General features: G+C 37.9%; 1 protein-coding gene across 1 annotated transcript in view; it reads left to right on the top strand.

Moving 5' to 3' along the window:
- The window catches only part of Hspbap1 (HSPB1 associated protein 1), a 73,315-nt gene that overhangs the window by 40,026 nt on the left and 18,565 nt on the right, over window positions 1–14,724 (top strand). The window contains exons 4-6 of the mRNA XM_047565164.1: window positions 1,588–1,724; window positions 3,805–3,976; window positions 10,525–10,608. Of these exons, the coding sequence (XP_047421120.1) occupies window positions 1,588–1,724; window positions 3,805–3,976; window positions 10,525–10,608 (393 nt within the window). The remainder of the gene's footprint in view (window positions 1–1,587; window positions 1,725–3,804; window positions 3,977–10,524; window positions 10,609–14,724) is intronic.

A 14,724-nucleotide genomic window follows, 5' to 3' on the forward strand; every position in this document is an offset into this window, starting at 1 on the left:
CCCAGCATTCAGCATTGCACCAGGTATGTGGTGATGCTGAAAAGTGTTGTTGACTTGAACCATTTACCCATAATTTCAACAGATTCTACTTTCCCTCCCAGCATTCCCTGTATTTCAATTGCTGACCTTGAGCCAGTTACTGTGTTGGGCATCCATCCAGAGGGAACGTGATTTTTGCCACTCACGCCCAAACTGCCACATGTGAGCCACACGCATTTATAATGGGACTGATCCTTCAAAAACTACCCCTTCAGTATGTAACAACTATCACTCAAGACAAATGAAATTGTTCTTTCTAGTCTTCCTCAAAACCATCTATTAAATGTCTCTTTATTTTTCTTTTTATTATTTTTTATTTTGAAACAGGGTCTCACTAAGTTATTTAGGGCCTCTCTAAGTTGCTGAAACTAGCTTTGAACTTTCGATCCTCCTGCCTCAGCCTCCCAAGTCACTGGGATTATAGGGATGCACTACCACACCTGGCTAAGCGTCTCTTTAAATCCCTCTTTCTCTTTGATTGCAGCTGTTATTGGTCTGCCTCTAAGAATAGAACATGTAGATTAGAGATATTGAAGTGTCAATATTTAAGATAAAAAGTGTATTTAAGACCATGTTCTGCACATACAAGTGGTTTGGTTTTATTTTTTAAAAACTCCAAGGAAAAATTAATGATTAAAAAAATAAAGCTCTCACTTTTTAAGCCCAGTTTACTAGTGTGTACTTTTTCCTTTCTAGGTCATAAGTAGTTTTAATCCCATGGATTTGGAGTTAGATTTGGCCCTATTTTCTTGAGCTACAAGTTGCACTACTAACTCCTAATTACAGGCTTTTCCCAGTGGTTGACAGGCAGGATCTGTCCAGTGGAGGCAAGGAAAATCCAAATCCAGAGCTCTATATCATCTATTCTAAAATTCCTTACACATGAGGCATATGTGACTTAATGGAATAAAGCAAAAGTTACGTTGAATATGTATTTCAAAAGCCATGTTGTAACACCTGCACCTGGAGACTCTGATTTAGTAGATAAGAGCTAAGGATCCAGCATTGATAGTTTTAAATGATTCTACTAATCTAGAACAGGCTTCCTTTATGTGGTTGTTGAAGTAAAAAAGCTGGTAAGTTACTCCTGCCCACAAATATCTGCTCAACTTAAAGGGACCATGGCTTCCTGACTTCCTAAATTGAGCTTCTGCAATATGTCCCTGCACTCACCGTTCCCACTGTATGAAACACTCTTCCCCAGATAGCTGCATACTTACCTGTTGTTAGTTATCTCCAATAGATGTAAGCTTCATCTGGGCAGACATTTTTGTCTGTTTTGTTCATTGCTTCATCACATTCTAGAACAGTTCCTGGCATGTTGTAAATATATATTTAAGAAATGACTACTATTAGGTTATTCAGATATGTTTTTGGTTAAAGTGATTTTTTAGGCTGCCCTAGAAACCTGATCTCCTCCATCACTGGCATTTTCTTCAAGAGAATATTCCAAGCGCCGAAAACAGATGTGTAAGTGAAAATGCACAACACTGCCAATACAGAGGAGTTCGTTGCTTCTTAATGAACTGTAACTTCATTTCAAAACAGGACGTGATATGGTCTGATTTTGGGTTTCCTGGAAGAAATGGACAGGAAAGTACATTGTGGATCGGCTCCCTAGGAGCCCATACTCCCTGTCATCTGGACTCCTATGGTTGCAACTTAGTATTCCAGGTACAAGGAAGGTAATGCACATGGGTACATGTGCGTACACGTGTGTGTGGGTGTGTGTGAGCAAGCAGGGGCAGAGGAGCATGTACTGGGTGTGCGGGAGGACCCCAAGCCTTACTCCCAGCCCCTTCCTGTCAGCCTGCCTTCAGGCCAGGACAGTCCTTTTCACCTCTGGTTCTGTTTCCTCCTTCGTGAAGTGAGGGGAACAGTTGAAATGATGGTTTCCAAGTTTCTCAGCATGCTCAGGATTGTCTTCAGAACTCCCACTCCAGCTGGACTATGCTTGATTTTTTATATTAAAGTATATAGGTTCATGGTTTCCAAATTTTTCTTTAAAAGCACTAGCACCCTTTCTTCCGCTCTCAGTAAATAAGAGCAGAGCAGTTAGTTGAAAGGAGGAGTATGTCAACTGTTGCCCTCAAGCCCTGAGAGGGTGCCAGGGAGCCTGGGCCAGATCCTTTCTTTATGGCACTTTTCAACTCTAAATTTTAGTATGGCACTACCTGTAGACACAGTGCTATAAATTAGATCAGTTTTATCTCCATCTGTGGACCCACAAGATATAAGGGCCAAGACCACAATACTTTGATAGCACCTGATTTCTGGAGGTCTGTGAGAGAGTAAGGTTTGTGCCACCTGGAGGACATACTCAGATGTCATATGTACTGGCTTATTTTCCCCTTAATGATGCCCCAGTCTTCCCTTCTGACCTTTTGGGACCTTTGTTGGGCAGCACAGAGGGGAAAACAGAAATGGCCATGTGCAGGTTCTCAGAATCATTAGATATGAAAATGATTAAGAGCAGATCCAAGAGAACCATGTCTGTGAGTACACATCACATGTGAGGCACTCACAGGACTAGAGTGGCCTGAGAGTTCACTGTTGGCTTCATCAATTCTCTGTTAAAGGGCATAGAATTGCCAGGTGCAGTGGCACATGCCTGTAATCCCAGCAGCTCAGAAGGCCAAGGCAGGAGGATTGCGAGTTCAAAGCCAGCCTCAGCAACTTAGTGAGGCGCTAAGCAACTTAGTGAGACCCTGTCTCTAAATAAAATACAAAATAGGACTGAAGATGTGGCTCAGTGGCTGAATACCCCTGAGTTCAATCCCCAGTACCCAAAAAGTGGGGAGGGGGGTGTTAGGATGTCTGGGCAGGACTGCTGCATCCTGTGGATACAACAGTGAATCCAGTGTGCGTGGTCTCTGCCTTTGTGGAGTTAAGTCTGAAACCTGCTAAGAGAAGGCCTTGTTTTAAGCAGATACTTCCCATGTATTCTGAAATGGGAAATAAACCAAAGAAATTCCAGTTGAAAAAACATCACTAAAAAATGCCCAAGTTCTTCCTATGATATGAAGCTAATGTAGATTTACTGTAACTTTGTAATAGCGCATACTGTCTGTCCTCATTTGACTCTGGAGAAATAGAATAACCCTTCTAAATATCCATGGAGTATCCTGTGGAGGTTCCATGTGTTACTGTAGATACAGAAGTAAGGTACCTCTCCGCCCTAGGAGGGTTTACAACTGGAGTGCAGGCAGGCCCACGTAGCTGGGATAGGAGGCAGACTGTGCATGCCCTTGAGGAAGGATTCACAGAGTGCTGGACTGAAGAGAAGAGGTAATGTTCCCATTGAAAGATCAAAGATGATTTCATGGTGGAGCTGCCTCGTGTGGAAGCCTTTGAAGGGTGTTTAAGTGCTCAAATGACAGATGAGAGGGGCTCTGGAAGTCATGGGGTGTATAGCAGACCTTGTTAAAGTTCAGTGTTAAGTTTTGCACTGGGAACAGAAGAATTGGGCAGGAAAGGCAGGTTGGAGCATGCAGGTCTTCACTCCCAGACAAATACTGCTTATTCTCTGTTTGTTCCACATGCAGAACTATGAGAGGTTTTTTGAGAAGGGGGTGATGTGATGGTCGAGTACCTTTTCAGCTAGACACAGGTGCCTGTAGAACACTGAGTGAGGTACAGGCCAGGTGCCTGTGTTCCTCTAGAGATTGATTTGAAATGGGTAAACATGAACTCTAAGCTGCTGCCTTCTTACATGTTTTGTCTCAAGTTCACAGTCCTAACTTATATCTTATTTTTTTCAATTAGGAAAAGATGGCATCTCTTTCCTCCTGAAGATACGCCTTTCCTTTATCCAACTAGAATTCCTTATGAAGAATCTAGTGTGTTCAGTAAAATCAATGTTGTCAATCCTGATTTAAAGCGTTTTCCTCAGTTCCAGAAAGCTCAAAGACATATGGTCACACTGAGCCCAGGACAGGTAATGGGACTTTAAAACATATGGGCCATCAGAGGACACCACAGCTATAACTCTCTGAAGTCCTTATTCCACGTTCTTCTCCCTCAGTACAAATGAGAATGGTTTCTTTCATTCACTTCAATAACAGTGCTATTGGCCTAGCTTCCCCAACTAAGGGCCTCTTGCATATGCTTCTGTACTTCACAGCCCCTTGAAAGGAGATGGGAGGAGGGAACACAGCTCCTCCTACTGGTGAAGAGGAGAATAGACTTTGGAAGAAGAGCCACAAAGCCATTTCCATTCAAGTTAGGAGAGTGTCAAGGCATGGGTACTTGAGCATCTGTATCTATCAGTGTATCAATTTGCTATATTGATTCACAGTTAAAATCAGTTCAGCTACAATAGAACTGAACCTATACACATAACTCAGTTTGGAATGCATCCAGGTAGTGGGCCAACACACACAGAATTAAGAATGGTTTATTTCTGAGCAAGAATAGTGACTGTCCCTGAAGTATTTCTAAAGGCATTCTACTTAGTGCTACTACCCAGTGGGGAAAATTTCTTTACCACATTGGCACTTGCTGTCTGATATTCTATTAGCAATGTGAAAGCTTTTCATAGTCCTTTTAAAATTTTTTTCTATTTTATAAATTTCTAAAATTTATTTTAAAATTTGCATTGTAATTATATATCATATACTTCATATTTGTATATACACACAATATAATAAAATTTGTTCAATTTCATTCCACAGTATCTATCCTTCCTCTCCCCTCCTTCCTCTCCCAGTCCCTTCCTCTGTTCTATAGGTCCCCTTTCTATTTTATGAGGTTCCTTTCCCCATCTTTTTCTTTTTCTTTTTTTCTCTCTAGCTTCCACATATGACCACCCTTGACTTTCTCAGTCTGACTTATTTTATTTATCGTAATAGTCCCAAGTTCCATTCATTTTCCTGCAAATGACATTATTTAATTCTTCTTTATGGCAGAATAAAACTCCATTGTGTATATATACCACATTTGATTTATTCACCTGTTGTTGGATACCTAGGCTGGTTCTAAAATTTGGCTATAGTGAACCATGCTTCTATAAAACATGAGTATACATGTTTACCTATAGTCTGATGATTGATTTTTTTAGGATAAATCCTAAGGAGTGTTATATCTGGGTCATATGGTAGATAGTTCTATTCTAGTCTTTTGAGGAACTTCCATGCTGATTTCCATAGTGGCTGTACTAATTTACAGTCCTACCAACAGTGGCAAGTAGTCCTTTTTCCCCATATCCTCTCCAACATTTATTATTATTTGTATTCTTTTTTGTTGTTGTTGCACACAAATGGGGTACATACTGTTTCTCTGTTTCTGCATGAAGTAAAGGCATAACATTTGTGTAGTCATACATTTACATAGGGTAATAGTGTTTGATTCATTCTGTTATTTTTTCCTCCCCCCATCCCTCTTTTTCCTCTATACAATCCCTCCTTCCTCCATTCTTACCTCCCTTCCACCCCCCCACTATGTGTCATCTTCCGCTTATCATCAATGTTCATAGCTGCTCAATTCACAATAGCCAGATTGTGGAACCAACCTAGATGCCCTTCAGTTGATGAATGGATAAAGAAACTGGTATATATATACAATGGAATATTACTCAGCCATAAAGAATAATAAAATTATGGCATTTGCAGGCAAATGGATGAAATTGGAGAATATTATGCTAAGTGAGATAAGCCAATCTCAAAAAATCAAAGGATGAATGATCTCATTGATAAGCGGATTTGTATTCTTTTTAAAGTATTTTTTTAGTTGTAGATAGACCTTTATTTATTTATATCCAGTGCTGAGAATCGAACCCAGTACCTTACACATGCTAGTCAAGCACTTTACCACTGAGCCGCAGCCCCAGCCCCTTATTTGTATTTGAGATGACTGCCATTCTAACCAGAATGAGATGAAATCTTGGTATAGTTTTTATTTGCATTTCCCTAATTATTAAAGATATTGAATATGTTTTCATATATTTGTTTGCCATTTATATTTCTTTTTTTTTTTTCAGAAATATGTTTAGTTCATTTGCCCATTTACTGATTGGAGTTTTGTTTTGTTTTGTTTTTTTGGTGATGGTAAGTTTTTTGAGTTCTTTATATATTCTGGATATGAATCCTTTGTCAGAAGAGTAGCTAGCAAAATTTTTTTCCCTCATTCTTTTAGGTTCTGTCTTCACACTCTAAATTGTTTCCTTTGCTGTGTAGAAGCTTTTTAATTTGTTGCCATCCCATTCTTGGTATTATTTCATGAGCTTTAGAAGTCCTGTGCAGAAAGTTATTGCCTGTGCCTGAATGTTAAGAGTGTTGACCCTACATTTTCCTTTAGGAGTTGAAAAGTTTTTGGTCTAATTCCTAGGTCTTTGATCCATTTTGAGTTGATCTTTGTGCAGGATGAGAAAAGAATCTAGTCTCATTCTTCTACATACGGATATCCATTTTTCCCAGCACCATTTGTTTAAAAAGTTGTCTTTTCTCCAATGTATGTTTTTGGCACCTTTGTCAAGGATCAGCTGATGATATCTGTATGGGTTTGTCTCTGTCTTTTTTCTGTTTTTATGCCAGTACCATATAACTTCTGTTATCATAGCTTTAAAAATATAATTTGAAATCAGATATTGTGATGCCTGCAGCATTGCTTCTTTTTCTTTTCTTTTTTTTCTTTTTTCTTTTTTTTTTTTTTTTTTTGTGGGGCATTGTGCTGGGGATTGAATCCAAGCCTTGTGCATACTAGGTAAGCACTCTACCAACTGAGCTATATCCCCAGCCCAGCATTATTCTTTTTACTTAAATTTCCTTTGGCTGTTCTGAATGTTTTATTCTTCCAAATGAATTTTAGGGCTTTTTTTTTCTTTAGTTCTGTGAAGAATGTCATTAGTATTTTGGTAGGAATTGCATTGGATCTGTATATCACTTTTGGCAGTATGGGTATTTTAACAATACTAATTCTGCCTCTCCATGAACATGGGTGGTCTTTCCATATTCTAGTGTCTTTTTCAATTTCTTTTTTCATTGTTCTATAATTTTCATTGCAGAGGTCTTTCACCCCTTAGATTTATTCCTGTTATTTTGTTTGTTCATTTTGTTTTTGGTTTGGGTTTTTTTGCAGGGTGGGGGAAGCGGGTATTGTGAATAGGATTGCTTTCCTGATTTTTTGCAGCAAATTCATTATTGGTGTATAGGAAAGCTATTGATTTTTATATGTTGATTTTATATCCTGCTACTTTGCTAATTTTTAAAAATTAGTTCTAGTAGTCTTCTAGTGAAGCTTTTGGGTCTTCTAAGTATAGGATAATATCATCTCCAAACAGTGATAATTTGACTTCTTTCTTCCCTGTTTGTATCCCTTTTATTTCTTTCTCTTGCCTAATTACTATAGCTAGAATTTCAAGTGCTATATTGAATAGGAATGGTGTGAACAAACATCCTTGTCTTGTTCTGAGTTTTAGAGGAAATGCTTTCAGTTTTTCCCCATTCAGTATGATGTTGGCTTTGGGTTTATTGTATATAGACTTTATGATGTTGAAGTAAGTTCCTTCTGTTCCCTAGGTTCTTCCTCGTTTTTATTATGAATAGATGCTGAATTTTGTCAAAGGTTTTCTCTGCATCTGTTGAGATGACTAAATAATTTTTGTCCTTAATTCTCTTTATGCGGTGAATTACCTTTATTGATTTATATATGTTGAACCATGCTTACATCCCTGGGATAAAACCAACTTGGTCATGATGTACAATCTTCTTAGTATATTGTTGAATATAATTTGTTAATATTTTACTAAGGATTTTTGCATCTATATTCATCAGGGATATTGATCTCTAGTTTTCTTTCCTTGATGTGTCCTTATCTGGTTTTGGTGTCAGGATGATACTGGCTTCATAGAATGAATTTGGAAGTGTTCTGTGTTCCATTTAATGTAATAATTTGAGGAGCATTGGCATTAGTTCTTCTTTAAAGGTCTGGTAGAACTCAGCTGAGATGATCCCAGGCTTTTCTTTGTTTGGAGACCTGATTACTATCAAGATACTATCTAGTATCTTGATTACTACTTGATTACTAATCTCATTGCTTATTATTGGTGTGTTCAGGTTTTCTATATCCTCTTATTTCAATTTTGGCAGGTCAAAAGTGTCTAGAAATGTATCCATTTTAGGTATCTTAGATACCCTACAAGTGTAATTTATGGATCATATGGTAATTCTTCATTTAACATTTTAAGGAATGGCCAAACTATTTACTATAAAGCCTATACAGTTTTACATTCCCTCCAACAGTCTGTGAGTGAAGAATTTTTTCACTTCTTCCCCAACACTTGATGTTTTTTAATTATTATAATTCTTATAACCATTCTAGTGTGTATGAGACAGTTGCCAGTTCATTCTAGTGGATATGAGATTATAAGATAGTTGCCAATTCATTTTTTCTTCTATTTTTAATAACCAAATTTGAATGACTGGTTTTGTCTGTTGTATTAGATTTCCTTACATTTCTCTCTATTCTTTGATTAATCATATACGAGTTTTTTTCACCACTTTACTGAAACTGTATTTTATGATAGGACATTCATGATCTGTGTGTTAGTCAGCTTTCAATCACTGCAATGAAACACCTGACAAAATAAACTTAATAAAGGAAAACACTTTTTTTGGCTCACAGTTTCAGAGGTTTCAGTCCATGGTCACTTGGCTCTGTTACTTTGGACCTGTGGTGGCACAGCACATCATGGTAGAAGTGCATAGGACAAGTAGATACTACCATTTTGGTGGTGGGGAATACAAAAGATAGAGACAGAATGGGGCTTGGGCCCCAAGATCACTTTCATTTGCTCACCCTCAATGACCTAACTTCTTTCCGCTGTGTTCCACCTACCAGTACCACAGACTGGCAACCAAGCTCTCAACACATGGGCCTCTGCAAGACACTCATATTTTTAGTGGGGGTGGGAAGTTCTGGAGATTTAACCCAAAGGCACTTTACCACTGAGCTATAGTCCCAGCCTTTCTTGTTTTTTATTTTGAGACACGGCCTCACTAAGTTGTTTAGGGCCTTGCTAAGTTTCTGAGGCTATCCTTGAACTTACAATCCTCCCGTCTTAGCCTCCTGAATCACTGGGATTATAGGCATGTGCCACCAGTCTAGCCCATGTAATCCTCTTAGTAACTAAATCCAATGACCCTTTTAATGTCCAGTTCTAAAAGGAGCTCTTCCCACCTCCAAGCCCTGCCCCCTTAGAGCAAGTACCCCTGATTTCCTAAATCCAAAATCTGAAAGCTTCAGATCATCTACATTTTCTATTCCCAAACTTTAGTAGGCAATCTCATACTGAGTCTGAACAGATGCCATCCTTCTTGACTGCCCATTGCTTCTGTCTAGTAAAACTTCCTATTTAGATCTTATCATTCAGTAATTAACCATCACGAGAATCTCCTGTCCTTTCCAGACTTGCTCTTAATGTTACTCTTTTAACCATCCTCCTACTCAGAATTTCTCAGTGTCTCTTATACCTGCAGGATGAAATCCACATTCTTTATTCTGAATTTGGGGTCCTTCACAGACCCTAACATGGTTTTCCCAACTCATTTCCCATTACTCCTTCTGCAGCCACAAGTCTGACACACTCACTATCTCTCAGCAGTCCCACCTCTTCTGCCTGTGTCACTTCTTCCTGACATGTACTCATTCTTTTTCTCTAATTTCTTTCTTAACCCTGGTTCAAATCACACTTTCTCCATTCTGGTGGTCCCTGCCTCCCTAGTTGTATCCAACTTCTCCCACTCTTTTTTTTTTTTTTTTAAGTTGTTGATGGATCTTTATTTTATTTATTTATATGTAGTGCTGAGAATCAAACCCAGTGCCTCACACGTACTAGGCAAGTGCTTTACCACTGAGCCACACCCCAGCCCCTGCTTCTCCCACTCTTTTTTTTTTTTTTAAGTTGTTGACGGATCTTTATTTTATTTATTTATATATGGTGCTGAGAATCAAACCCAGTGCCTCACACGTGCTAGGCAAGTGCTCTACCACTGAGCCACACCCCAGCCCCTGCTTCTCCCACTCCTGAAGTTCTCAAGCATCAAATGTCCTCTAATTTACTTATGCCACCTTTCTATACATATCTTCTCCTTGGCTAGATTTTGAACTATAACAAGACAGAAACTATGTCCTTTACTTTTGCCTATGCCTTTTCTCAGAATGTATCCAACTATTTTTCAATGGAAGGGAGGAAAACTTCGAATCTCAGAAGCCTTAAAATGTGGACAGAGAAGGTTCAGGATAAGGAGAGTAAAGAAACTGGCAGAAGCCTACATACAACACATGAACTTGTCAATGAAGGAAGGAATGAATAAAAGGAAAAAGAGATAGTGGGGTTTTTTTTCTTGTTGCCCTTTTCTTCAGCACTATATGAATTCATTTGTGTTTTTTTTTTTCCCCTCTCTCTAGCAACCTCACTTAGGGTCTGATTCTAACATCAGAATGAAATGTCCTGTTCTTGTGCTAACTGTTTTTTTGTTTTGTTTTCAGGTTCTGTTTGTTCCCAGACACTGGTGGCATTACGTAGAATCCATTGATCCTGTCACTGTCAGTATAAACTCATGGATTGAACTGGTACTTTTTTTTTGTTGTCCTTTTAAAAATACACAGAGTCCCTGCTTTTGATATACAAAGCCTGTCTATAAAGTTTGGTGATTAATTTTTTTTAACCAACACTCTGAGTACTTTGATTTGATGTGCTATGATTCTATCCTCTGTTGATGGATATTTAGGGGGAAATAGAATTCTTAGAGGTGTTGCACTCTCTTTCTTCAAAGGACCCACGTGATGGGCACTGACGTTGCCATGCAGAGCCCTCTGCCATCACCAGGGTTGTTAGGAAAATTTTGTTGGAACTGGCGGGATCTGCCATATGTGTTTGATGTAGACAGTCCCATCCCACATCATCTGTTCTGGAAATGTCTGCTTCTGGGTTCAGGGCCCTCATTACTAGTTGCAGAATTCTCAGTCTCAACTTACATATTTTTTTCAAAGCAGAGTCTTTCAGTACTTGGTTTTTATCATTGATTTCTGCCAGAAGCCTCTCCCCACCAGTGTGCTATGCTTAATCCTGGCTGCCTGCTCTGTTTGACAACTACAATAGCTGTCTGTTATGCTCATGTCTGTCCCTTTAACTCAAGGCCCTAATTGCAGCTGTACCTTCTTTAATCTCAGGCCCTGGCTGCATCTCTGATCTCCTTAACCCAAATCCTTGATTGCATCTCTCTACTCTCTTTGGCAGCTTCATCATCCCCCCAGTCAGTGTTCACTCTCCTTTGGTAACAGGAAGGGCTCTGGAATAGATGGAGCTTCAGGAGTACAGGAAGCTGTTCTGTATGGGATAAGAGAGGGGAGGTGGGATCAACTTTGGAGTTTAGGTGAAGAGTGTGGCGGGAGATGAGTAGACTCACAGGAACTCTGCTTGTAGCCTGCTGAACTGGAGTTGGAGCAGATGGTGCAGTACAGTCCATGGAGCCCACTTCTGCCAGTGCCTGAGTCACACCTTCAGTAGCCCTAGCAGAAGCCTGGTCTCCAAGCACGCTCCTTTGTTGTTAAACAGTGGAGCTGTCATCTGCCTGTGTGTAGTCCTATCCGTTATTTCTGGAATAGTACATTTTTCTTTTTTAAGTATTTGAAGATGCCTGCCACGTGTCCCCTTAATCTGTTCTTCTTGCAAACCCCAAGCCTCTAGTTTCTTTACTGATATGTTTTTATATGACTTTTTCCCCCAGACTCTTGACCATTCTGGTTATAGAGTTTGGAATTAAATCACAGGTTGCCATGATGACTTAATTTTGTCAAGCCTCAGTTTCCTCATTTGTAAAATGGATTATAATTGAACCCAACTCAGAAGAGTTGTTTTGAGACTTGAATTAGGCCACATATATAAAAAGCATCCAATATAATGCCTGGCTTATGGGAAGTGTTTAAAAACTGAAGTTGCTCTCAGGAAAAGGAGAAGAGCTATTACGTCAAGATTAGCCCTCTCAAGGATCCACCTAACACTGAACTCCAGTGGGCCTCACTAGGAAGAGCGGAAGATTTCTACCTCACATGACTTTGGGTCCTAAGTTTCTTCAGTGCTGCTTATAATATTACATTAGCCTTTTAGTAACCTTTTTTCATTAAGATTCCTATTCAACTATAAAACATCTTTTTTTTCACATAATCTACTGTTTTGTCAGGTTGTCTTCTGTCTCATACTGGTAAAGCTGATTATTGAAATATAAATACAATAATTCACAGTCATGTGAAGTCATCCATATTAATTTCCATGTTGTTTTGGTTGAACATTCCAGCTTGCCAGGATAATTCTGAATTTCAGTCTCACCTGTGCTTTTATTGAAACTCCTTCAAGCTGTCCTGTGCTCTGTGCCTATTCATTAGTCTTTAAGTATATCCTTATTTTCTGATATAGGAAAGTATCCCAGGATCCCTAATACTTTCTACACTCCAAACTTAGAAACAAATCATTTATTCATGTAGCCTCATTTTGTGAGGAAAGGTATTTAGAAACTGAGATCAGGGCTCTCGGTCTGCTCATTGCTGCTGCGGTGTCATTGTTTCTAGGTTCTTTCAGTGACACAGCCTAGAGTATGAGATAGGTGGATGGATGGATGGATTGACAGATGAACAGACAGAGTAAGATAGATATGCAAGTATTGATAGATTTATAATTCAAGTTTAACATCATAGGGTTTTTTGTATTTTTATCTCTTAATGAAAATATGGATCCTTATGAACATAACATATTAACTTATTTGCTTTATCCAGAAATATATTCTTAAGATGACAAATATACATTGAAATTCCAATATTGATATTACTATTAACCATAAAACTTAGAAGTAGAATTTGAAATTTCTTTGCAATTCTTTTTATAATTAGACTATATCCCACTAAGGGGAGCAGAGTACAAAGTGTTTTATTCAAAAGTTTCATTGTAAAGGAATTCTTTTTCATTTGTGGCTGTGTTGCTGATGGTATTCCATTATTTTCATTTGTTTCAGTTTGTTTAAAATTGTTGAATTTTTTTTCATTTTCTGGTCTAATTTAATATTTTGAATATGTAAAGCATTTGATTTGTCAAAACTATATTAAAAGGAATGCTCATAGATGTCCCCATTTCATCCCTGTCTCCTCCACCCCATTCCTCCCCGCCTCTTGCAAGGATCCATTTTTATTCATTTCTAGTTCATCATTCTAGGGTGTCTTTTTTTCTGTAAATATGTGTGTATGTATGTGCATACACACACACACGAATGAGTATATTTATGGGTGCAAATAAGTATATACTAATTTACTTATGTGCATATATAGTTCCTCTTTTTTCTTACCCAAAAGTAATAAACTATAGTGTTCTGTGCCTTGTTTTTTAATTTAACAATTATATCCTCAATTTGCCTACATAATAATACAGAGAAATCATTATTTCTTTCTAAAAGCTATATACTACCCAGTTGTGAGGGCACTCCAGTGTCATTCAGTAGACCCTAGTGGATGGACATTTGGGTTGTTGCCAGTCTTTTGTAATTACAAATAATGCCAGTGAATAACCTTGTGCATATTTTGTTTGTTGATGTACACCCCTGGGGAAGATGAAAAAGGGATTTTAATTAAAAGTCATAGGATAAATGTATCTTTAATTTTGCTAGGTTTTACCAAATCCCACTCCAGTGTGATTGTGCCATTTGCATTTCCATCAATGGTATATGAGAATACCTGTTTCTTCCACAGCCTCACAAACAGAATGTGTTGTCAGATTTTATTGGTTTTAGTTTTGGGGTTATAGTGAGAAGACTTTTCCCTTTTCTAGGTCCTAAAGGAATTTGCCAGTGTTTTCTTTTAGAAGTTGGATCATTTCATATTCATTTGCATTATATCTCTTTATCCTTTTGTTGGTTTTTGCTATTTGGTATAAGAATGAGATCTAATTTTATCCTTTTCTAAATGGTGATATCACAGATATCGTTGGTTTAAATGTCACCTTAATCGTATACTAAATATCTGTACATCACAGGTCCATTTCTTCCATTGATCTTTCTACCTGTTTTTCATCACTTCCACCATGCTTATTTATGTCTTTAATATCTGAAAGACTGACTTCTTTCACTGCTTTTCTATTGAAGTGTTTCCCTGGCTATTCTTGCATTTATTTATTTTTTTCAAATACTCTTTAAAATCAACTTGTCTACCTTCAGGGAAAAAACCTACTGATATTTTTATTCAATCCATATTAAATTTCATATCAACTTTATGATGTTGAATTGTCCTATCCAAGAATAAGATGCCTTTCCCCTTATCCAAGTCCAGTTTTCTTTATTAAAGAAATATTTTAAACTTTTCGTCACTTAAGCTTTGTACATGTCTTTTTTAAGTTCATTCCTGAGTATTTTGTATTTTTTGATGATTGTTACAGTAGGATCTGCTTTTCCCTTATATCTTATTACTGGGTATTGTTAGTATATGTGGTGGTTATTCATTTTGGTGTTAATTTGAATTATTTTATTTTGTTGTAATTTGTTATTGACTTTTTTGGATTTTCAGGTGTCTCAGGTTACCTGAAAATTAAGATAGTTTACTTCTTCCATTTTAGTTTGTTTGCTTATAGTTATTTTCCTTTGTCTGATGACATTGGCTAGTACATCCAATTCAATAGTAAATAATAAAAATAGCCGGTATCCTTGTTTT

Source organism: Sciurus carolinensis, chromosome 9 (assembly GCF_902686445.1).
Source record: "Sciurus carolinensis chromosome 9, mSciCar1.2, whole genome shotgun sequence".
In the NCBI taxonomy this organism is placed as follows: Eukaryota; Metazoa; Chordata; class Mammalia; order Rodentia; family Sciuridae; genus Sciurus; species Sciurus carolinensis.